The sequence below is a fragment of the Meles meles genome, chromosome 6, assembly GCF_922984935.1.
Source record: "Meles meles chromosome 6, mMelMel3.1 paternal haplotype, whole genome shotgun sequence".
Lineage (NCBI taxonomy): Eukaryota > Metazoa > Chordata > Mammalia > Carnivora > Mustelidae > Meles > Meles meles.
The window spans coordinates 130,448,948-130,473,877 of NC_060071.1; the positions used below are offsets into that span (position 1 = coordinate 130,448,948).

General features: G+C 43.7%; 1 protein-coding gene across 6 annotated transcripts in view; it reads left to right on the plus strand.

The window, feature by feature from the left end:
• STON2 (stonin 2) overlaps positions 1-24,930 on the plus strand; it is a 150,932-nt gene that overhangs the window by 88,607 nt on the left and 37,395 nt on the right. For 5 of the 6 annotated variants that reach the window (XM_046009677.1, XM_046009678.1, XM_046009676.1 and 2 more), the window contains one exon: positions 2,929-3,099. The exons of the other annotated variant lie outside the window; for it this stretch is intronic. In XM_046009677.1, coding sequence (XP_045865633.1) covers positions 2,929-3,099 — 171 coding nt within the window. The remainder of the gene's footprint in view (positions 1-2,928; positions 3,100-24,930) is intronic. 6 annotated transcript variants of the gene reach the window in all.

Sequence of the window (24,930 nt, forward strand, 5' to 3'; positions counted from 1 at the left end):
ACGTATAGTAAGGCAAGGGGAAGTTTTGGAACAGAACCCTTAATTGCAACATTATTCTTAAGGGAAAAATGGGATCCACTCTATAGTGCCCATTTGAGAAATATTATTGTGGCACTGATCAGGTTTGCTGACACGACGTTCACTTTATTGATATAGCGTCAAGCATTTGGGGTGGGCTTGTGTGCTGGGTACACACGGCGAGATGGCTCTTTCAGTCTGTGCGCTAATAGTAATGCCTACTTCACATGCCTGTCAAGAGCAAGGTTTAGTCAAACTAATACATAGACGACATTAAGGAGAGCGCCTGGCACACCTGGGGTGTGGCTGGGGTGTCATTGTCATCGTTGTTCTTGATCCTCACAACAACCTGTGATACAAGGTAGGTTTTAGATCCTTCCTGTCGTGTACATGAGTATCAAGTGTGCAGGTGGCTACACAGAGCTGGCGGGGGGCTGGGCATTTGACGCCAGTACTGAAGCATACTGTGACCCACACAGGGGACCCTTTGATAAAGCAGCGATCCCATGTGATAGAGCTACCTTTTACTATTCTTGGCTCTGGTTTATCAGTAACAATACTCTCTGCCGGTATAGAAAATTTCAACGATATCAAGATTTTTTTAAGAACCAGATCACACGTCATGGGTATGCTTAAAAGGGTATTCATATATGCTTCATATGCATAAAAATTTCTAAAGCAGATTCCTAAGAAATTCCTAACAGTGGTTACCTCTGGGGGATGGGACTAGTAGTTACAAAGAACAAGTCGAGTTTTATTATTTATTTTACACCCTTATATACTGTTTGAACTTTTTTGGTCGTGAGTTGGCTTTATAAATTAAGAAAAAAGGGCACCTGGGTGGCTCAGTGGGTTAAGCATCTGTCTTTGGCTCAGGTCATTGTCTTGGGGTCCTGGGATGGAGCCCTGCATTGGGCTCTCTGCTCAGTGGGGAGCCTGCTTCTCCCCCAACCCCCGCCTGCCTCTCTGCCTACTTGTGATCTCTTTCTTTCTGTCAAATAAATAAATAGAATCTTTAAAATAAATAATTTGATTAATTTTAAAAAACCACTTCTCAGTGGCTTTTGGCTAAGATCAAGTATAAATTAAAAAAAAAAAAACTAAAAAAGTTAAGGAAAGTATCCTAGTCTGTTTGGGCTGCCGTAACAAAGTACCACAGACTGGGTGACTTATAAACAACAGAAATTTATTTCTCATAGCTCTGAAGGCTGCAGGTCTGAGATGGGGGTGGAAGCCTGGTCTGGTAAGAGTCTTCTTTCAGGAGGAAGACTTCTTGGATCTTCCCATGGCAGAAGGGTCTAGCAACTGTACGGACTCCCCTGTAGAAGATTACCAATCCCCTTCATGAGGGTTCTGTCCTAGTTAGGTAATCATAGGCCCCACCTCCTAATACCGCCCTGGGCATCAGGATTCCACGTATGAGTTTTGGAAGGACTCATAAATTCAGATTGTAGCAGAGGGAGAGAAAAGTATCACAATAACCTAATCTCTAGAACAATATTTCCCAAACCCAAAAGATCCCCTTCCCCCACTCCAAAAGGCTTTGGGAAAGGAAACCTAGCACACTAGGTCCTGAGCTGGGAGATTCACAATATATGTTAGTAAACTAAAGATTGTGAAAAGCCACCATAAAGAAAACTATATAGAATATTCTTCTTGGGGCTCCTGGGTGGCTCAGTGGGTTAAAGCCTCTGCCTTCAGCTCAGGTCATGATCCCAGGGTCCTGGGATCGAGCCCTGCATCGGGCTCTCTGCTCCGCAGGGAGCCTGTTTCCTCCTCTCTTTCTGCCTGCCTCTCTGCCTGGTTGTGATTTCTCTCTGTCAAATAAATAAAATATTAAAAAAAAAAAGAATATTCTTCTTAACCTTTGTTATACCTATTAACATCCTGCAGAATTATATTTCACGGCATATCCATTTTGGAACTGGTACAAAAACTTAAGAAAAGGTAACCTAGCCTTAGGTCAACTCCAGGTGGAAAAAAGGTGACGTTCTTCAGGAAATGTGGGTGTCATAGCTGGTGGTGTGGTGTGAGGAGACTGGGTCTTAGGTTCAGGCAAACCTGGATCCAAATTCTGGGTCATCCATTCCCTACCTGGCCAAGCCCTCCCCAAGTTACCTAACCTGTGAGAGAGGAAGGCGGATACCTCCCTCCTAAAGGCATTTCAGGATTAAATGAGAGAAGCACCTGGTCCGCGGTCGGTCGGTACTCCTCACCCTTGGCTCCATCTCTCCACCTCCTTCTACTGAAATATGGACGAATTGCTGAGGCTCCCTCCACTGACGAAAGGCTTCCCGTCAGGATTTACAGAGGCCAGGCTATCCGGTACCAAGTTCTTGCATCTTAAACGGGAATCCATTTCTAAAATCTTGATCTCTGGGCACGTATTTCAAGATCGTGTCTCTTATACAAGGGAAGGTTCACTGACTCTGGGAGACTGTTGAGAATCTTGTTTCTCTAAAAGTTAGAGCCTGAAAGAGAAATTCATTGTCTGAACCACACTCAGGTTTGCCTTGCTCCAGACCTTTCCAGGCCCTGCACCAAGGTTGCCCCTTGCTCTCATTTCCTGAGCTAACGTTAATGCTCACGCACGGTGGAAACAAACTTCAGAGTTAAATTTAAAAATATGTGCACTACAGCATTGCCTTTTCAAAGTAACCTTTGCACAAAGCTCTTGGAATCTAATTACCCAAGTGTTGTTTGCCTCCCCCAAAATACCCGCGCCTGTGCAGACTGGGTTTAAAGTTCGGGAAGTATTAACAAAAGGAATCAGAAGCAAGATCTCAGGCACTGCAGCTGAAGAATCTCCCTGTCTGTGCTGGGCCTCTCCCTCCTCCTGGGTGTGCCCGCCGGGGAAGGCCAGTGAGTAACCTGCACATTTTTTTTTTCATCTTGGCCCTTCCCACCCAGACGAGAGGACGGAGTGGCAGACAGGCAGGCAGACGGCTGTGAGTCCTGTTCAAGCATGTACGGAGCATACCTCTACCTGCACCCAGGGCCTGGACCCCTCGCCACCCCTACCCGACCCCAGGAGGAGCCAGAGCCCCTGCGAGGGACCGGAAGGGGCCTCTGTACCCAATGGTAAGGGCTGCCAGCAGCAGGAACATTTCATTCATTTGCTCTGCTTTGGTGTTGGCTTTTCCGTTTCAGTTGTGTTTAGATGGGAGAGTTTCTGATGGAATTCAAGGTGTTTTGTTTGGTTGATTGGTTCCTGTCTCAGTGGTCCCAAGACAAAGACACGTCTTCCCCCAGCAGGGTTTATCAGAACTTGTAACATGATAGCGTGGCCTTGAAACAAAACTTAACATACTAATTACTTCTGGTTACTAAAGTTTACCCTTTTGGCCCTCTTAAAAAAAAAAAAAAAGACTTTATTTACCTGATAGGTTTTGAGGGAGGAAAAGTGCTACTGATTGTGGCCATTTTAATACATAGGCACCTCTAATTGAAAAGTAGCTTTAAAATAGACCAAGATGACGTTTTGTCTCAAAACAAGCAAACAGAAAACCCTTTTAAAGAGATTTCAGTGTTGAAGGGAAGATGCTAGCAGAGAGGTTTGACTAAGAGATAACAAGACAAGTTGGTCTAATTAAACATATCTGAACTGGAAGTATTGAAATAAATCTGTGTGCCCTGGGAAGAAGGAAGTCAGATGTTGGATGTGGGATTTGTGGGGTATTTAAGGGGGAAAACTGAGACTTTGTGTAGTGTGTTGAGACTTTGAGGGAAGCGTTGGAAAGCAAATGGAGCAGGCTGGGAAGCAGGTTTTCTGCGTGGGGCTAGTGCCAAGAACTTCTCCCTCAATGCTGTGGGTGAGAGTAATTCAGAGTAATCAAGTGGTACATTGTTAACAGGCTTCTGAGTTTCAAATATTTATTCTAAACACAAGCAGTTGATTGCACTGAACGTGGGGGAATGAAGCTGCTGCCTCTGGTTCCTGGCGTAGCCCAAACTTTAATACCTGGGGAGAAAAGGTTGTAGGAAAGATAAAGCAATGTGTAATGTGAATTTGATACTCCACTATTACAGTATGATTAAGGTGGCCCCATTCCTTGAACAGCCACGAGGACTTACACTGTGGTTACATTAGAGTGGAGATGCTGAGCTAAGGGGTTTCACAGGAGAATGGTGCAGAAACTGGAATAGAAATTGCCCAAAGGGGCGTCTGGGTGGCTCAGTGAGTTAAGCCTCTGCCTTCGGCTCAGGTCATGATCTCAGGGTCCTGGGATCAAGCCCTGCATTGGGCTCTCTGCTCAGTGGGGAGCCTGCTTCTCCCTCTCTCTCTCTGCCTGCCTCTCTGTCTACTTGTGAGCTCTCTGTCTGTGAAATAAATAAATGAAATCTTTAAAAAAAAAAAAAAAAGAAAGAAATTGCCCAAAGCCGAGGCACTCCCCTGACACATGTGAAAGTTTTCCTTGTGCCCAGATGTCCCTGCAAATGCAGCATGGGTTCGTCCTTGGCACTGCTGTGCAGGCAATGTAAGGATGCTCTAGGAAGGGGCACCTGGGTGCTCAGATGGTTAAGTATCTATCTTCAGCTCAGGTCATGGTTTTGGAGTCCTGGGATCGAGCCCCACATCGGGCTCCCAGCACTGCGGGAGCCTGCTTCCGCCTCTCTCTCTGCCTCTCCCCTTGCTTGTGCTCTTTTTTTCTTTCTCTCTCTGTAAAATGAAAAAATAAATTCTTTAAAAAAAAAAAAAAAAGGATTTTCCAGGAAGAGCAACCTGTACCTCATATAGCTAGGTTTTTAGAGCAGCATTAAAAAGCACTACTAAAAAGTAGTGTGCCAAGAAGGGTATGAAGTTGGGATGTGTGTGTGTGTGTGTGTGTGTTCAAAGTGGGGAGAAGTGCAAGCAAGGTGAAGATCCCCTTCTTAGTTCCCTCTTCTGATGTTGTCGTTTTCTGAAAAAAAAATCAGTAATTCCTCATTGTTGTTACTGTCAGGGTTCCCGTGGTGGTAATACCAAAAGTTCGCTTTCTTATTGCTTTGGTTTCCCCTTAGTTAATCAAAAGCATCGTCTGGCTGCAGCCCAGTTTGCCAGCTCATTGAAAGACCATCCGAGAATGCCGCTTACTTTTTTGCCGAGTGAGCAGAAGATGGGGGTGGGAACCCTTCTGGTGATTTCACCTGGGGACGAATTTTGTGAGTCTTTTCAGTTGTGATTGAAAAACAAACGGATGCCACTCCGAGGCGCCCACGGAGTGACCAGCACCGGCAGCAGTTCTAGCCTTCGTGAGCATTTGCAGTTTGGTTACTACGTGTTCAGGTAGAATACATTGCTCTCTCCCATGGGGTGCCTGAGTGGCACAGTCAGTTAAGTGTCTGAGTCTTGATTTTGGCGGAGGGTCGTGAGATCGAATCCCGAGTCGGGCTCCACACCCAGTGGGGAATCTGCTAGAGATTTTCCCTCTGCCTCGGCCATCTGTATGCACAGGCTCTCTCTCTCTCGAATAAATAAATCTTAAAAAACAAAACAAACAAAACAACCGAACCAAACCATCGCTAGTGCTGCCACACCTGCTTGTCTCCCGGATCCAGGGCTCAGTGCTTGGGAATGAAAGACCATTTAGAGGAGAGTGAGTGGTGTTTCCTCCTAGCGATGGCCCGTTTCACGCATTTTCAGAACTTTGTACAGTTTCTTCGCAAACTAAATTAAATGCGGTATCTTCTTGAATTTGGCTTTTCTGAGGCATCTTTGTGGTGAATTTAGCATTTCTTTCTATGTCACTGTGTGTCACCCACTCCTCTTGCTTAGTCTTTCAGACAGTGACACCAAGCAGAGTGAAAGCTGGCCGTATAAATGGGAACCAGATAGGCACTGAAGACAACCTTGTCCGTGAGCAGCACATGCTTTCTCCTTCTATCCTCTGTGTCCCTCCTGAGGAGCCTCCAGGCACTACCCAGTCCTGGCCACTTCTCTGCCATCTGTGTTTCCTGGTTGCTGGAATTACTTTCCCTACCACCCCTTGCTGTCCCGAACCTCAAAAGTAGGTGTTTAGAGAATTTTAAGTAGAACTAACCCAAAGGTCATAGTAATTTTTCTAAAAAACCAGAAAGCAACCCCTTAGCTGTAGGGATGCTGTAATAACTCCAGCAGCATTCCAGCCAGGCTACGTGCGTCTCGGGTGTGGGTCAGGAGTGCAGTTGTGGACTCAGCCAGTGTCCTTTCAGTGCAGCTCCTAAGTGGCACAGTCAGGCACCGGTGAGTGAAACAGCTGGCGGCTGCAATATAATTAGCCTCAGCCTATAATCTTCAGTAGGCGCCAGTTTCCTGCTCCTCGGAGCTCTTTACCGGCCTAGTGTGTTATCTTTTTCCTGTAATAGTTCTTACACTTCGGTGCTCCTTGTGGGAAGGCTGTGGAGGCCTTTGCAGGACGTAGCCCTGCGGATCATTTGGTCACATTTATCTGTGGGCACATCCTACTCCAAGAAGAGGCATCGCAGAAACACTCACCCTGCACAAGTCCTTGTAAGGATGGCATGCCTTCCACATCATCTTTAAAAACCTCAAAGGATGATATGAAATAGTGCTGAAAAGAAATAGATTTCTTTGGCTTTCTTTTGAGACTGAGGTCTTGAGGAAGAAGTAAGGTATGTATATGCAGGCAGGAATAGAAATGAGGAATGTCAGATGAAACCTCACCTTCAGGAGTGTCTAACTTTTTGAGATTAGGGGAAAACTTGGGCCCATGCTTAGAAATCGTATTTGGCTTAAGGCAACCTTTTCTCCCTTTGGTTGTATAATAGACTTTGGAACGAGTCTCTTGTGATAAGGACTTTGTAGGTCCCTTTATCAAGAGGTAGAGTCCTTTTACCCAGCCCCCGAATCTGGACTAGGCCTTGTAGCTTTGGCCAACAGAATATGCTGGAGTGACAGTATGCGTATGTACCAGTCCCCAGTGTAGGTCTTAAGTGGCCTCACACGTGTCTACTTGCTCACCTAGAATCTAGCCCGGTCACCCTATGGACATGCCTGCACTCTGTTGCTGGGGCCCAGAGACCCTTGTCTCCCCACCAGATATGTGACTGAGGCTATCCTCGACCAGCCAGCGGACCTGATGCATGAATGGGCCCAGCAGAGATCACACAAAGTGATCCAAGGACTCAGGAGCAATAATGAGTGCCTATTATTTGAAGCTACTGAGTTTTGGAATGGTTTGTTATGCTAACAACAACTAAAGGATTCATGTGGTCCCCTGGAGGTGGTACCTCTGTGTTCACTCTTTGGTCCATTAATATCATCACAAATGCTCAGTGGAACTTAGCAAAAGAAATTCAGTCCAGGGGTGCCCGGGTGGCTCTGTGGGTTAAAGCCTCTGCCTTCAGCTCAGGTCATGATCCCAGGATGGAGTTCTGCATCAGGCTCTCTGCTCAGCGGGGAGCCTGCTTCCCCCTCTGTCTCTGCCTGCCTCTCTGCCTACTTGTGATCTCTCTCTCTCTCTGTCAAATAGATAAATAAAATCTAAAAAAAAAGAAAGAAAGAAATTCAGTCCATGCGTAGAGGGGTTCTGTTAGACGCAGGGCATCTCTAGTTCTTGTGACCATCAGCATTGCTTTGAGACCTTTTTAACAACACACACTGGGTGGCTTAGTCAGCTAAATGTCTGCCTTCTGCTCAGGTCATGGTTCCAGGGGCCTGGGATGGTTTAGCAGGGAGCCTGCTTCTCCCTCTCCTGTCTGCCACTCCCCCTGCTTGTGCTCTCTCTCTCTCTCAAATAAATAAATAAAATCTTTAAAACAAACAAAAACATTAACACATGTCTGGGCCTTATGTCAGATTATTCAACTAAATATCTATACATGGGGTCTAGGAATCTGTAATTTGGAAAGCTCTAGTGATTGTCTAGGATTGAAAACCAGTTACGTAGTGATCTTGTTGGTCCCTTCCGTTACTGAAAGATGCAGTGATTCCAGTTCTCGTACGTGGGCAAACAACACCGAGTGGTCCTGAGTTTGTTACTGATTTGATGTACTTTAGCCGTATCAGTAAACTTTGTAAGCAACTTTGGGCAGTCACACGGACCTGATCTTAGGTGGGGAAATTCACAGGTGGAGACTGATGGCTGCATGTGTACGTTTACGGTTGCATCCCCTGAGACTGAGAACACGGTATAGACTCTCTGAGTAAGTCTTTGACATTGGGGATGTAATAGGACCCTGTTTGAGGACCTTACAGTCCAATGGGATGGGGGGAATCAGAAATCTGCTACTTGTTACATATTAAGAGAAAAAAGCAAGCAAGGTTTTGACACTTAAACTACAGGTGAATTTTTTACTATGGTGAGTGTTTCCGTTGTTTCAACAATCACACTACATTACAGACAACCCCAAAGCCACGGTAGCATACAACAGTGTGTTTTATTAACCCCTCTGTGCACAGGTTAGAGTGGGGGAGAATCCACTGATCCTGGTTTGGCTTTGGGAGTGCCTTTACTCTTTTTTTTTTTTTTCCAAAGGTTTTATTTATTTATTTGACAGAGATCACAAGTAGACAGAGAGGCAGGCAGAGAGAAAGGGAAGGGTAGCAGACTCCCTGCTGAGCAGAGAGCCCAATTTGGGGCTTGATCCCAGGACCCTGGGATCATGACCTGAGCCGAAGGCAGAGGCTTAACCCACTGAGCCACCCAGGTGCCCCAGGGAGTGCCTTTACTCTTAAATGTCCCTCAACTTTCGATGGGATCAGCTATTAACTTGGCCACATTCTTCTCATGGTGATGGCAGGCATAAAAAAAAGCATAAGCCACAATGAGCAAGCTCACTTCAGGCTGCTGGTTATGTCATTAATCTGTTAACATCTCTTGGTCAAAGCTGGTCACGTAACCAACTCCATTGTCAAAGGCCAGGAAAATACAGATTTGTAGAGAGAAACTGCCAAGTCAGGATGAAGTCATTTCTTCAGAGCATACAACACGTTTGCTACCATCATTTCTTTCTCAGGCAAAGAGAAACCAGTTTCCATCTAGTCAAATCATTTGGGACATTTTCCCAAGTCTTAGCCCAGTGTTGCAGGGGTTAAAAGAGGTTTGTGTGAATATCCCTTTCTGAGGGCCCATCTTTCTCTGGACTGTTTGGTGAAAGACCTTTAGCCTGTGCCTCTGGTTAAGATAGGAAACTAGAGTTCTTAAATATGATTGAGCTGCTCAGGTATTCTCCAGGGCAGAAACTATGTTTTACAGTGTTACTAAGAATAACAACAGAGTACAGTTCGCATTGAATAATTTGGGTTTGAACTGCGCAAGTCCACACAGACATGGGTTTTTTATAGTACCGTAAATGTATTTCTCTTCCTTATGATTTTCTTTTCTTTTCTTTTTTAAGATTTTATTTATTTATTTGACAGTGAGAGACCGAGAGCCACAAGCAGGGGGAGGGGTAGAGGAAGAGGAAGAGAAAGCAGCAGACTCCCCACTGAGCAGGGAGCTTCACATGGGGCTTGAAATCCCAGAACCCTGGGATCAGGACCTGAGCCAAAGGCAGACACAGAACTGAGCCACCCAGGCGCCCCTCTTCCTTCTGATTTTCTTAAGGGAAGATTTCTTACTGTTAATCTTATCAGTATGGCTTCTGGGCAACAGTTGGCTATTAGTGGTTAGGTTTTGGGGAGTCAAAAGTTACATGTGGATTTTCAACTCTGTGGGGTGTTGGCTTCCCTGACTCCTAAGTTGTTCAAGGGTCAACTGTATTTCAGGCGCTGTTGTATAGGCGTTGCTGACGATCATTCTGTGTCTTTGTATCTACAGAGTGTATCAGACTTACCTCCGAGGAAACTGAGATACAAAAGATTATGCAAGTTCCACAAAACTGCCTTTACTAGTCATCTGAGATTAGCAACCCGTCCTGTTGGTTTTTCCACTTATGCTCGGCAGGCTGATGGATGCTGCCTTGTTTCACAAAAAGCGTCTGAGGATATCATTACCTAATGAGTTTAGCTTCCTAAGAAACCCCTCCCTCCTAGTACTAATGCTCCATGAGAAATAAAGAAGTCTAGCGGGAAGGTGTTCAGTGCCATAAGATTTCTGCACTACCTTTGGGAAAAAGTAAGCTGGATTATGAGTCCTTTCTAAATACTCTTCCCTAACGTTTCTTTGTTACCGTCTTGACTACAGAAGTAAATTGGGTTGGGGGCTGTTTAGATAGAAGTCCTTGGAGGGTCCTTGTGACTATGCTTCTTTCCTGGGTTCTCTGTGTCCTCACCTGCTACGTCTGTTTCTCAGTCATTGTTCAGCAACTGCCTGCCGTGCTTCTCAGACAAACAGTGCTATTTCTGTTTTATGTGGAAAGCTGACTTGATTAAACAACTCATTCAAATTAATGCTTTGTAGGAGGCGTGATATGATGGGAACAGGCATTTCCAGTGGTGTTCTTGTCAGATTAGCACATGCAAACAATCAAATAATGCCAGTGGCCCAGGATATGTAGAGCCTGCTAGAATTAGTGTATAAGCTGGTTATCTTGGATAGGTTGTTTCCATTCTGGCGATGGCTTCACTGAGAACCTCATGTGGCTCCCATATATGACTAATGCTGCGTAGTATATTGTTATTTGAGCAATGATTTAATATCCTACTCCTCCTCTTGCTCATCGCCAAGGGCCATATCTGCATTGTTTACGCTGAAAACCTAGGAGCCAGCACAAGTGAATCCAGATAAATAGATATTAGGTGAATACAGGAGTGCATAGATGCTAGGATTACAATACCCAGTGCCCAAGACAAGTTTAGGTTCTTCCCAGGTGATTCTGCCCCCAACAAGGGGCAGTGAAGGGTTAATGTTCTCTTTGGGAACTGGAAGGATTTGGATATGGATCTCAGCAGAGCTGCTTGAATCACATTCTTTCTGCTACTATAGCAACAGGTTGAGAATTCTGCAGGCTTTGTAGCCTGCCTCCTGCCTACGTTGGAAATGCCTGTGTGCAGGGGACTTCATTGTCTGGGGGACAACTGTTGTGTTTTTTTTTTCTTCCTATGATGTTTCAATGAAGCAGCTTCGTTGCAGAGGCAAAGAGGCCAACACAAAGCAGGGGCTAAGAATCATGGAAAGGCAGAGAGAAAGAGATTTTGTTTTGACTGGAGGGACATTTCCAATCTTTTATCTCCCGAAGAGGTGTGAAGTGGGGAAGGATTTGAGGTTTAGTGGTAGTCAATATATCTCTCCCTCCCTTCTTCATGAGACCTCTCGTCTGAGAGACACCCCCTGGCAGCTTTTGGAGACCTTTCTCTTACTATCTTTGCTTAACAAACAGGGGGGTGGTGAAGCTCTTGGATTATTGCCCATGGTGTGTTCACTTCTAAGTCTGGAGAAGCCAGAGTAGACCAGAATGTGGGTTTTCCCCTCTGTATTCTCCAGTCCTTCTAATTCATTCTGTATCTTTGTTGTGAGAAGGAAGGGCACGCTGACCGAGACTGAGAAATGGAGGTGTTAGTCTTACTTGCTGTAGCCGTGTTGTAAAGAGAGGGACGAAGATGGGGAAGCTGCTCAGGAAAGTTGCTTAGGTGGCATTAGCTTGCCAGGTGTCACAGGCATTTAAAAACCGCCTAACCTGGGAATTCAGGACTGCTTCTTGGGTGCAGTTAAGCTTAGCGTTTAGGGCTAATTGTAGTTCCTGTGGGGCTAATGGGTGAAGTCAGTAGACCTTAAATATCACTTTGAATTGATCGGATCACATTGCCGCAGTACTGTTTTTGCGTCTACATCTTGTTTTCACTTTGCACGCAGATGGCGAAATCTGCCTGATTCCCCCTTTGTTCCTAGGTTCACAAAAACATTTTGGTCAGAAATATCTGAACATATCCAGCCATTCTGTGGAAGCAGCACTGAGTTCTTTTATTAAAAGTTCAATTTTAGGGCACCTGGGTGGCTCAGTTGGTTATACACCTGATATATACAGGTTATACACCTGTATACACATATACAGTCTTGGTTTCTGCTCACGTAGTGATCTTGAGGTGGTCACATTGAAGCGTTGGGCTCCAGGCTGAGCTTGGATTCTCCCTCTCGCTCTCCCTCCAAAGTGCCTCCCCCCACCCCCATCACCCCTGCCCAGCTCACTTGCATACTCTCTCTTTCTCAGACAAATAAATCCTAAACAAAAATATAAAAGTTCACTTTTAAAAATATTTTATCCCCAACCCACTACTATTCTTGTGGTGTAGTCCTAAGGGCTTTAGGCTGGGGGCCAGCAGCCCTGGGACCTAGTCCTAGCCCCAATGACCTCGGGCAGCTCATAGGAGGATCTTAATTCCATTGCCTGTGGAATGAAAGATGTGGATGACACTGTTAACATTTCACTCACGTCTTTCCTACTCACACAGAAAGTGGTACTCCAGTAGTCTGAAAAGTGGAAAAAAGCCTTTGCTTTATTGAAGATCATTTACTCTGTAGCTCCCTTAATTCCTGTTCATATTTCTGGTCTCCTCTTCAGTGTCGCTTCCTCAGGGAGGCTTCCCTGACCGCCCCCTCCCCCCACCCCCTCCCCCAAGGCTAGAGCAGAACTCCAGGCTTCTGCTCCCTGCTAAGTGTGTTCTTTTATGTCATCACACTTAGCACAGTTTGTAATGATTATTTCTTATGTGGGGGCTGGTTGTTTTTTGTTTTTAGCAATTTTCTCTCTCATTCTGAGACTGAGGACTCTGGGAGTCTGTTTTAGTCACCATTGACTCTGCATAGGAACCACTCAGTAAACGTTTGTTGAAGACTCAGTAGTGCTACATTAGGCTTCCTGGAGGGTACAAACATGATTACGTGACAGTCTCTACCCTTAAGGATCTTCAGCTTTACTTTTCTGTTTCTCTTCTCTACCATCCCACCCCACACCCAAAATATGCTGCAAGAAATGAAAACAAAAAACCCTGGGCTCTTGTTACTGATCTGATCACGAGACAGGTTTCAATTTTCCTTGATTAGACTGATTGCTCTTTTGTGATGGAATCCATGAACTGAAGCCAGGTGCTGGAAGGAAGTTATAGGAGATAGTAGACAGAATGAAAGTGGTGGGGAAAAAAGGGAAAGAGAGAGGGAGGGAGAAATGAGGAGGACAATACAGCAAGAAGAACACTGAAATCGTGGAGTTCTATCTTTTTAATTAACTTCTAAGTGTCCTTTTTCGACTGATGGGCTTTATAAGCAAGGACATGTTTCTTAAACAATTCTTATCTTAAGTGTTGAGTAATGAAAACACAAAAAGTTTGTAAGCAAAAGGTGATTATAAGCACACAAAAGATTTACTAATCTCTAGAAATCTCTCTGCTTTAGAAACCAGGATACCAGTTTCCAAGAGGGTTGGCCAGTTCCTGTAAACCTGTACAGTTGTGATCAATCCAGGCACTTACACTAGGAAACTAGAGCTAGCCATTGCACATTTAAGCAGCAAGCCTAGACTAGATGCTGCCGGGAGGGAAAAGCAAGAATTCCTTAGGTTGGAGGTGTGATGGGTATTCATCGACCAGGAACAGGAGGCAGGAGGGAAGTTGATTGAATTAGAAAATACAACTCCTTCTGGTATCATGGAGTTTGCAGTTTGTAGGGGAAATGACTTAGGGGAGATTTACTGATTACATTTCTGTAGAAATCACAAAATTCCTAGCTTTAAAAAGCCAAACAGCTTCAATTTATTTTGAAAACAGAGAGAGAGAGTATGGATAGTCCAGATAAGGTAAAGTTTCTCTTCTGGCTCCTCTCCTTAGAGAGTTCAGCTTTCACGGCAAAGGACAGCCTTTGCCTGCGTAGTTGTCCCAGCTTCCCCTTCTCACCAAAACCCACAGACACAGAAGATGTCGGTAGCCTGCCTTTATGCTTGGTCTGCTTGGGAGCTTAAACCCCAGCCAGACTATATCCCTCCCAAAGCCATTCCAGGAAGAAAAGAATGACTAAAACATAATCTCTCTTCTTTATGAGGAGGAAGGAATTTTAGCCAAGAATGCAAGGTGTGCCTGTGGGCTTTGCGCCTACACTGCACAAATCCTACACACACCCAAACCCACACACACGTATGTCCATTCTGCTTTTCACTTAGTGAGGTGGAGACAGTATGGTATGACATGTTGGCCAAAGACCAGGAGATAACTGTGTTGGGCTGACAAGCAGCCAAGCCATCAGGCTCATGTGTCCCACTAGACAATGTTAATCGGCCCCTCCTTCATTTACAAAAATACACTCAACAAAGATAGTATGTGGCAACGTGGAGCTTTCCTGTCTGATATCCCTTTCCGAGTTAGTTCCAGAGAAGGTCTGCTCCGAGCAGTCTCTTGGTTTCCTAGGAACTTGCCCCTTTCTAACAGTTTCACACAATTCTTTACAAAGCGGATCCCTTTGTTTTCAGTGGCAAAGCTTCTCTTACATCTCAGCTCTGCCGCTTCCTACCTATACAGCCTGGGGATGTTATTTAACCTCTCCGTGCCTCATTTACTTCGTCTTTATATGGAGTTCATAAGAATGTCTCTCTCATAGGAGCCTTATGGGAAGCCAGTAAGATCACCTAAGAAAAGTTTTTCTGCACAGTGCCTGGCACGTAGTGTGAATTTATAAGTTGTTACTGGTTTTAGTCCATTAAAGAGATTTCAGCTTTTTCTCTTCTTCTTTGCCCCTCCTGAGTTAGACACACCCCTTGACATTTGGTACTTCTCAGTGTCAGGGTTCTGTTCTGGAGAGCAGAGACGGCTGGGCAAGAATGGGGGCGATGGAGACCCGTGCCCTTGTTGTTTACTCCCTCCTGTCCCATTGTTCTTTCCATTATATCATATGGTTCTGTACCTGTCAATGGCTAGATACAAACCTAGATGCAGTGCAAGAAGGAAGGCACATCCAGCTGTGTCTTCCAGGAGGTTCCAGTCTTTTTACCTGTCCTCCAAGTCTCCACATGTCTTGCTATTTAGCTCAAATTCTAGCTCAGACCTACCATGTGAATTAACGTCTAACACAACAGGCACTGTAGGGATTCAAGTGGTACCCGTATATTTGATCATGGAAGACAGGAGTAGTCATTGAACCATTTGGCATTTAGAGGAAAACACTTGCAAAAAATCAAAGAGCAGGTCAGGCATCAAACTTTCTGAGCTTTCCAGTCTTTTGGGACTCATGGGCTTGAGAAGAAGGAATGTGAATCACTGGAGCTGGAAAGAAGGCCCAGGAGAAAGCAGACACGAGCTCCCCTGTCCAGTTCCCCTGTGAGAGAAGGGTCTTTACAGAGCTTCTGAGCAGCACGGCTGGGACCCTGAGCTGCTATAGCCCTGGTCTTCTGACCCACGTGGTACAGGGGAGGATCCAACATTCGATAACGTATATAACGCACGTGGCTTTAAGTGCTGGCGTGAAGTAAATACTCAAGAAATATTAGCCATGTTGAGCTCACAAATAACACCTGGCTGTTGTGCAGCTGAATGCCGTGGTGTCCCAGGTCAACATAACTTCAGGGTTATCACTCGTTCCTGATGCCACCTGCCGTGCACGTAGTGACCACAGTTAGCAGGGAGCAGGTGTCCTGTCTGTCTGCAGCTCTGGCTAGTCTCGACAGTTTGTAAGTTGGAATTAAATGAGCCATTTTGAGGATTCAGAGATCCTGTTCTGTCATTATCGTAGATAGTAAGAAAGAGCCTGTCACGAGCAGGCTCATCGCTCGTGGAACAGATGGCTCTCCGGGGATGACTGCAGGATGGCACTGTGTATATTTTTATATTGATTTATTATTTCTTTCATTTGTCCCATCAGAGCAATGTCTTAGTCTTCATTCATTCTGGTGAAAGTGGGGTGGCTTTCATTGCTGTCTTTCACATTAAAAAAAGTGGAAGAGTGAATATAAATTACAGAAGGTTTTTTTTGTGTGTGTTTTTTTTTAAGATTTTATTTTTATTTATTTGACAGACAGAGATCACAAGTAGGCAGAGAAGCAGGCAGAGAGAGAGGAGGAAGCAGGCTCCCCGCTGAGCAGAGAGCCCGATGTGGGGCTCGATCCCAGGACCCTGGGATCATGACCTGAGCCACCCAGGTGCCCCTAAATTACAGAGTTTTAAACACTAGACTAATTCAGGGTTCTCTGATCCAACCCCTGCACTTTGCAGATGTGGAAATTGAGGCACAAGAGTGTTCATTGAATTCTCTGAGTGGCAGAGGGACGGGTCTTCCTGCCCTAATTCAGGGTTCTCTATGTGTGGTCTTTTGCTTTATTGCCCTTCCAAAGTGACCATGAATATCAAATGATTTGAGAGCCATAGTTTTTGAAATGTTAAGGTGTGGAGGATTCTCAAACAAGACAATGACACCTTTGACTCAGTCTCTTCCTGTCTTTGGCACATTATCCCCCACTTGCCTAGGGAAATACATATCTATTATGCGAAAGAGGCAATGAGGACAGAATGAACAGTTCCTGTTTTTCCCCTCTGAAGGACGGCTCCTCTACTAACTCTGTGCTCTTAGATACACAGTCATGATCAAAACAGATTCAGATTCAAAACAAACAAAACAAAACAAAAACACCTGATCCAGAGATTGATTGAAGGACCATTTCATCATCTGTTGAAAAACCAGCCTCTGTGGGATCTCATTCTCTAGCTCTGTAATTCAAAGAAAAGGTCAGATCTGCAGAGCACAAGACCTGGATATTTATGAATATATTTTTCTATTGATTGGTTATATATGGTTATATATATATATATATATACATATATATATATATATATATATAAATTTTATTGCTTGGTCTATATGATTGTTTAAGTGAGTTTTAATTTTTTTTAAATTTTTATTAACATATAACATATTATTGCCCCAGGGGTGCAGGACTGTGAATCATCAGGCTTACACAACTAAGCAAAATTTTAAGATATGTGTAGATAAAACAAGAAGGTATAGAGAAAATATACATTCAAGATATAATAGCAATTATTCAAAACCAAGGTTCAACAAATTGTAGAATTATCCAGAGTAGACGAAGTTTTTCTCTTGATCCATAGATTATCTTCTTAGCAGTTTAGATGCAACATTTGGTTTTCTTTCTTTGTTTAAAGCCAATAATTACTTATTAATCAAGCAACTGCCATGTGTCAGATACTATAATGATGCTTTTTATGAGATCTCATTTAATTTGCATAGTACCATGAAGTAGGTGTGATTTTTCTCATTTTGTTGATAAGGACACTAAGTGGTCAAGGGAACCAAATTTTTTGGGTGTTTGATGAACTATTCTGTTCCCCTGGAAGTAGGGCAGGGTTAGGTTTTAGGCAAATATCAAGGAAAGACCGTTAATCCAGTGCTGAACCAAATAAAGCTTGACTGTCCGAAGACCAGCCTATTGTACTGGCTAACACCAACCCAGAAACCTGCCCTCTGAATTTTGAAGTTGCAGCCTACTAAAGGAGCCATTCTGCCCCTGATCCTCCCACAGTCTCTTTGCATATATGTCTATGGGTAAAAGATGTTCTCTCAGTGAATCTGGTTTCTTTTGAGAATTTGGTTGCGTCTGTCAGTCTTCCAGTTTTCCCTGCACCAATAGCTACCCTTTCTTCAAGGGCCTCTTCATGGGCTTTGTAGGGATGGGTTCAAACTTAGAGCATGAGTGTTATCTCCTCTGACACCAAGAGGCACATCTGTGCATTAATGCTCCAGCTTTAGTACTTTGACTCTATGATTGTGTTTTGTTCTTAGAATCCTTTTAAAAATAATTCCTGGGTCTGAAAAATAAATACATACATACCTACATAAAAATAATTTCTGGGTCTGAGCTGGGTGGCATAAATCCAGAGACTTCGCAAGTCTTGTCACTCACTAAATAGTAATGCTTAAATTCTGTAAACATTTTTTGTGAAGCCCTTTCAGAACCAATTTACATTCGACAGACAGAAACCATTCTCCTTCCTTAGTCACAATAATAAAAGCTAAAGATATCATAGCTTCAGGTACAGTATCTCATTTACCAGCCACACCCGTCTGAAAGACTGTTAGTTCCTTCTTATGTATAAGGAAACTGAGACACAAGTAGACTCTCTTGTGTCCAAGATCCCAATCCAGGAAGTGTCAGAGTATAGATTGCTCTAACTCCAAAGTGTTGTGTGTCCCTTTTTTTTTTTTTTTAAGATTTTATTTATTTGGGCGCCTGGGTGGCTCCGTGGGTTAAAGCCTCTGCCTTCAGGTCAGGTCATGATCCCAGGGTCCTGGGATCGAGCCCTGCATCGGGCTCTCTGCTCAGCAGGGAGCCTGCTTCCTCCTCTCTCTCTGCCTGCTTCTCTGTGATTTCCGTCTGTGAAATAAATAAAATCTTAAAAATAATAATAATTTTTTAAAAATTTTATTTATTTATTTGAGAGAAAGAGAGAGAGCATAAGCAGAGGAGGGGCAGAGGCAGAGGGAGAAGCAGACTCTCTGCTGAGCAGGGAGCCCAACACAGGGCTCGATCCCAGGACCCCCGGCCCATGATCCAAGCCAAAGGCAGATGCCCAACCAACCGAGCTACCCAGGTACCCCTGTGTTGTCCCTTTTTTTTAAAAGAAAATATATTTACAGAAATTTACTCATCAGGTTCACTGAGTTTTTGAATGTGTTTGAGCACTCAAACCCAATCAACTTCAAGGAATGATGATTTGCCACCACTAAGGTCATGCTGAAGGAAGCAGCGTAGTTTCTAAAAACACTTGCAAAAACTGTAATCCAGAAATGCCTGATGTTACAATTGCATCAATGCAATATTTGTATGACTTGCTAGCTCAGACGCATTTGGAGCTATAATTTCTGTTTGTTTTTTTAAAAATCTCTTATTAATGTTGGCCTGTGCTCTCATTTTATGAAACATGAGGGGTCTGAACACATAATTATTGAGATGATTCCCCAAACACCCTTCCAGTTAAAATAGTATTTCTATAGATTGTCACCCCCTTCTCCCATGCTGCCTATTCAGGATAATTTAATTTTTAGAAGTGTTCCTTATTTAAATAATATTGTAGACAATGTATCAGTTGCTCTTCCGCTTAAATTATCAGTACTCATTATTTTAGCCATCAGCAATAAAAAGGTACTAATGGTCATGCTTGGGCACAGCTGCAGAGCTGTCTCTGCTGGGTACTTTGTTAAGAGGTTAATGCTCTATTGTACCTTTTTATTGTCTGCTTTATTGGAGAATGTGCAGTTTTAGCTAGATTTCCCCTTCTTCATTTCCCTAGCAGCCAATGAGTTGAAAATGCCATTGTGTTTCCTAATGTGAGTGTCCTGGCAGAATGAGTCCTGGGATGTCAGAAAACTCATAGTTTTTAAAAATCATACTTTGGTCATGAAAGGATGAGGACCGAACTTCAAGAAGGCGAAATCACTTGTTTGCACAGTGTAGCATCAAGCTGTCCTTTTGTGCTTAGCGCCAAATATAAAAATAGATGATGTCACTAGAGAGAGAGTGAATGAACGAATCAGTGGGATTCTTTGGTTGCAAGCAACAGAAATAGGCTCTGGTTAGTTGGAAGTTTTTATTGGAAGGGTATGGAGGGGCCGAGGGGAAGGGTGTGCTTACAGAACTGAAGGAAAAACAGAAATCAAGCTGAAAAGCTATACTCAGAAAGGAGGGTCGAACAGAATTTGGGTCTCTGGCAAAGGTTCTCAGATGGTTTCTTCTAGTGCCATCAACGATTTTCAGTTTCATTTTCATTTCCTAAAGAGTAAAATTCCAGAGAAAGAGCTTTGTGGTGGCCTAGATGAGCTCGTGGGACTTTGGGGAGGCTGGGGCCTTGTCAGGAAGCCCCACCAGTCAGTCTCTAATACGGCAGCCCCTAAAAAATGCATTTTAAGCAACAGCCAAAAAGAACTAAGTATAAAGGAAAAAAACTGATAAATTAGACTACATTAAAATTAAGACTGTTTGCTGGAAAAAAAAAAAAAAAGACTGTTTGCTGGTAGACGCTATTAAGAGAGTGAAAAGCAAGCTACATTGTGAGAAGATACTTGGAGTAGATTTATCTGACTGAGGACTCATATCCAGAACATGTAAGGAACTTCTACACCACTCCAAGACAGTAGACCACCCAATGCAGAAAAGCCTTGAAAAGGTACTCGCAAAAGAGAATATCCAAATGACCAGCAGGTGTACAACTAACTCCACAGCCATCAGTGAAAGCCCACATAAAGGCACAATATAACACCACCATACACTTACCATCATAGCTAGAATGAAAATGACATGGGGCTCCTGGGTGGCTCAGTTGGTTAAATGTCCAACTCCTGGTTTCGGCTCAGGTCATGACTTCATGGGTTGTGAGATCGAGCCCTGTGTCAGGCACCATACTCAGCAGGGAGTCTGCTTGAAGATTCTCTACCTTTGCCCCTTCCCCCACTCACATATGTACTTACTCACTCTCAAATAAATAAATAAGTAAATATTTAATAAAAAATAAATGAAAATGAAAATGACAGACACAGTGTTGAAATAAATGAAAATGAAAATGACAGACAGGTGTTGGCAAGGATTTAGAGTGAGCAGAAATCGCAAACATTGCAGATGGGAGTGTAACTTGTTATGATCAACTTTGCATATCCAAAGACATAATAATTCCATACCTACTTATATACTCAAGAAAACACACACATATTATGTACCAAAAAGCATGTATAAGAATGCTCACAGAACATTAGCTACAGGTAATGAAATCTGGAATCTGTCAACTGTCCATCAACACCAGAGTAGATAAATCATATCACATCCACATACTTCAACATAGAAAATGCAATATGAAATGCAAATGAACACACCATGTGCAACAAAGTGACTGAATCTCATGAATATCAAGAGGACATACTATATAATTTCATTTATATAAAGTTCAACAATAAGTAAACTAATATATGGTGTGAAGAGTCAGGATAACAGATACCCTGGGGCGTAGGGATGCAGTTAGTGACTAAATGGGGCACTAAGGGGTCTTCTGGGTTACTGATCATATTCTCTCTCCTGATCTGAGTTATACAGGTGTCTTCATTTTCTAAAAACCCATTCAACTTTATTTGTTTTTTAAGCTGTCTACATTGATGCTTATTCGAGATAGTTCCGAGTTTGAGGGTTCTTTCTTGCATCAGATGAGTGAAGGCTCAAAGCAGGGAGGAAATAAAAAAGATACTTGGCAGAAAGTCACAGTTTATTTTTCTATAATTAAATTCAGGGGGGGAAAAATGAAGAACGCACTGGTAGCAGGAAATGTAGGGCCGGGATACCTGTATGTCTCAGCCGGTTAACCGTCTGCCTTGTCCAAGGTTTCTGGTTTGATTCACAAAATCCTGCTTACTACAACTTTTATCTTCATAGATGGAGATATGATGACTGATTTTTGGCCCATGGAAGCTGGTGGTGAGCATTGAAGGGACAAAATGGCCAATTTGTTTGCAACATTAAGGATGATTCTTTCTGCCTTTGATAAAATGATAAGGAAGCCTGCAGACCCTGATCTGGTGGTTTTTATCCTAAGGGCATTATGATAGCTTTTCAGGGTACAGGGAATTGATGTAAGTTTCTTCCATGCTGTAAATGAAGGAGCTCAATCCAAGTGCTTGGTTGAACAAGACACACTCTCCCCATAGTCCCTTTTTCCTCACACCCAGAGTGCATTGAACCTAAATGTGTGACTTAAGTGGTCTTTTTTCTATGTGTGTTTTATACTTGAATAAAAATTTTATGAAAAGAGAACAGAATAATGAAAGCCCTCCAATTCCTGCATTCCCTGGCCTAATAATGCCCCAGCTGAATCTGGAGGATCCCTCCCTGACTGTATGACCTTGGGCAACTTATTTCTTTGTGCCTCCATTTCATCATTTATAGAAAAGAGAAAATAGCAGTACCTACCTCACTGGGCTGTTGGAAGGATTCAATGAGCTAATCTGGGTATAATACTTATAACAGTGCCAGATACACAGAAGGCAGAAAGTTAACGGTTAGGTACCTATGCTGTGCAGTAGGTTCTCCATCCTAGATGTGCCAGGGGAGGTAAAGAAGTATAAAACCTGGGCCTCAAAAAGCTTATAACAGTCGTGATTAGAAAGACAACGTATGTAACAGAATGAATAATTGACACTCCAAGAAGGTCTTAGGAAATTACAGAGAAGAAAAAACCAAGCATTCAGTGGAAGGAGAAATTACTATAGGTTGGAGTGTTCTGGGCAAAACTCATAGAGTTGTGAGAAGTCAAAAGAGGGGCTGCGTTTGGAGGGAGCGTGACAAGAAAGAAGTACAAGGGAATTTATTTCTTCCTCGGGTGTGGTTACATGAATGTACTCGATGTGTGAAAACTTCTGATACATACACCGTTCTGTGGGAGTATTGTACGATAGGATTTTGAAGCCTGGTTGATATTTGACTTTAGGCAAGTTACTCCACCTCTGTGAATTTCACTTTCTTCACTTTTAAACTGTGCTTAATACCTTACATAGCGTTGTCCTGAGGTTAATGAACAAAGAGTATGCAGAATGCCTAGTCCAGGACGGGACAGTAAAATGCTTCATGTATCTGATGTACTAACTGGGATAGAAGGTGACAGACTGGGACAGACCTTTCCTGTGTTAAGATCTGGAGCCTTTATCTGGGGCTTAGTGCTTTGTCCAGGGAACGATTTCATGTCATTATTGGTGTTGTGAGTTTAACCTGTCACAGTCTGTCATTGTGATGGGGCAAGTGACTCAACTGCTGGGACAAAGGGCACTTCTGCTTATCACAACGGCTGCTCAACAATGGTCCCACACCGCCACTGTCCGTTTCCTCTTCCTGTTTAGTCAGAGCCACACCTGTGAGCGCGGGTCAGCGCCGATCCTGGCGTACATCAGTAAACATTTAGCGAGTGCCCACTGGGTGTCAGGTGTCATGTTAGATGCTGATAGAGCTTGTAATAACAAATAAAAACAGGGTTGGAAAAAAAAAGAAAAAGAAACTAAAATAAGACCGGGGCTTTGCCTTCAAATAGCTTATAGTCTAGTAACAAGATATTTGTGCTTGTTCTGAAAGCTGTTTCTTTCCCCCCACCTCTCCCCTCTTTGTCTCTCCTGTTTCCCTCCACTCACCCCCACCCTGCCCCCGTCACACACCAACCCTTCCCTGAACTCCACTCCATGTAAGCAGGCTATGAGCCATTTCACATGGCCTCTCTCCAACAAAAGCAACCAGCTTGTAGCATATATCTTCTTCTTTGGCTCCCCCAAAACTCTAGATGGCCATGCCTTCCATTAATTATGGTAACAAAAGCAACCATTTATTAGGTGTCTGGTATATGCAAGGCATTATTCCAGGCACTTGCCTGCATTATCTGGAACTCTCACGGTATCCTGCAGGGCATCATTATCCCATTTTCTAGGTGAGGGACCTGAGGCTTGGAGAACAGAAGTCATTTGCCCGAGGTTACCCATACCTCTCTGTGGTGTGGCCCTCTCTCTCCCATGTGCTGTGCTCTGATGATTAAATGATGTAAACACCCTTCTGCGTCAGTTCATCAGTCAACCGTGTGCATATAAACCTGTGTGGTTAGGAAAGGTTGGAGCCAGGGCTACTCTCGCTGTAATTATTCTAGGCTCGACTAGAAATGTCAATAAAGAGCCACTCAGCCTCGAAAACAACTTCTGACCTTGCATTTTGTAAACGCCTTAATATTCAGCAGCACTAACCTGCTGTATCAGAGGGGGTACAGAACCTATTTCATTATCTATATTAAAATCCTGGATGCAGGCCCCACAGGAAGAGCCTCTGTATTGAGAAAATTCTGCCACTCTGGCCCTCTCTTGAGAGGCTCTCTCTCTCAGATTAATTTAATACTTACCATTAGCCTCTGTTCTAGGAACCTGGAGACTGAGATGGCTATGTGGTGCCAATTAAAAGCAGGATTGCTATGAGCTGGGCACAGAGGAGGCAGCGATTGAGTGCATGTTCTGAGTGGTTTTGTATGAAAAGGAACAATGCAGAGTGGGGAGTGATTGCGGTTCCCACTAGTCCAAGTATTTGGGGGTCCTGACCTCTAACCACATATGAAGCCACTCAAACTGAGATAGCCAACTCTACTTAACACAGTCTCATGGTGTCTGTTGGGCACAAGTCATGCTCAGACGAGGAGGGGGATCAAAAGCCAGTAAATCACTATGGGTAGAAGGTCTAGTCTAAAGCTTTTCAAGCCTTAGAAAGGCAATCACATTCTTTTGTGATTTTTGTTTTGACGGGTAAGCCTTCCTGGGGACTAATGCACCATCTCCAATAGGAGACGTATGTTGGCAGGATGACTAACACCAGTGATGTGCTCAAAAATAAAAGCTACTGTAATTTTAATTTTTTTCTGCATGTGCTTTGATTTTTAGGTATTATTTCCGGTTCCCACAACCACCCCTCAAATTGTTGGATAGCATTTCACAAATGTCAGTACTGAGCCCCCCTCCCACCCAGGCAGAGTTAGTTCCAGGTCTTGAGCTCTTTCCACTCTTTCTCAGCCCAGAAAGCACTCTGTCTGCTGTTATGTTACCAATGGAAATGTCAGCCTCTTTGCCAGTTTGGCTTCAACCAACTCAGGCAGAATTCTCAGGCATTTCACTTTCCGGGTTCACACAGCCCTTTGCATATACCTACGGGAGCACTTTATTGTATCGTAATTGCAGTGATAGTACCTTACTCATTTTTTTTAATGTAGGGCTTGTCTCAGTACCTGGCAGTGTCGTGTAGTGGAAGGACTGGGTTTAAATCTTGTGTCTGGTTTCGCTAACATTGTATCCTCAGCATCTGACACACCACCCGTTAGCAAACAGTACATGCTCAGTAAATATTGAATGAACTAATGAATGAGTAAATAAAGTCTTGGCTATTATTCGTCTTCATTATTACTATTTCATTACTGAGGAATGGGGTGCCTGGATGGCTCAGCTGGTTAAGCAGCTGCCTTGGGCTCAGGTCATGATCTCAGGATCCTGGGATCGAGCCCCACATGGGACTCCC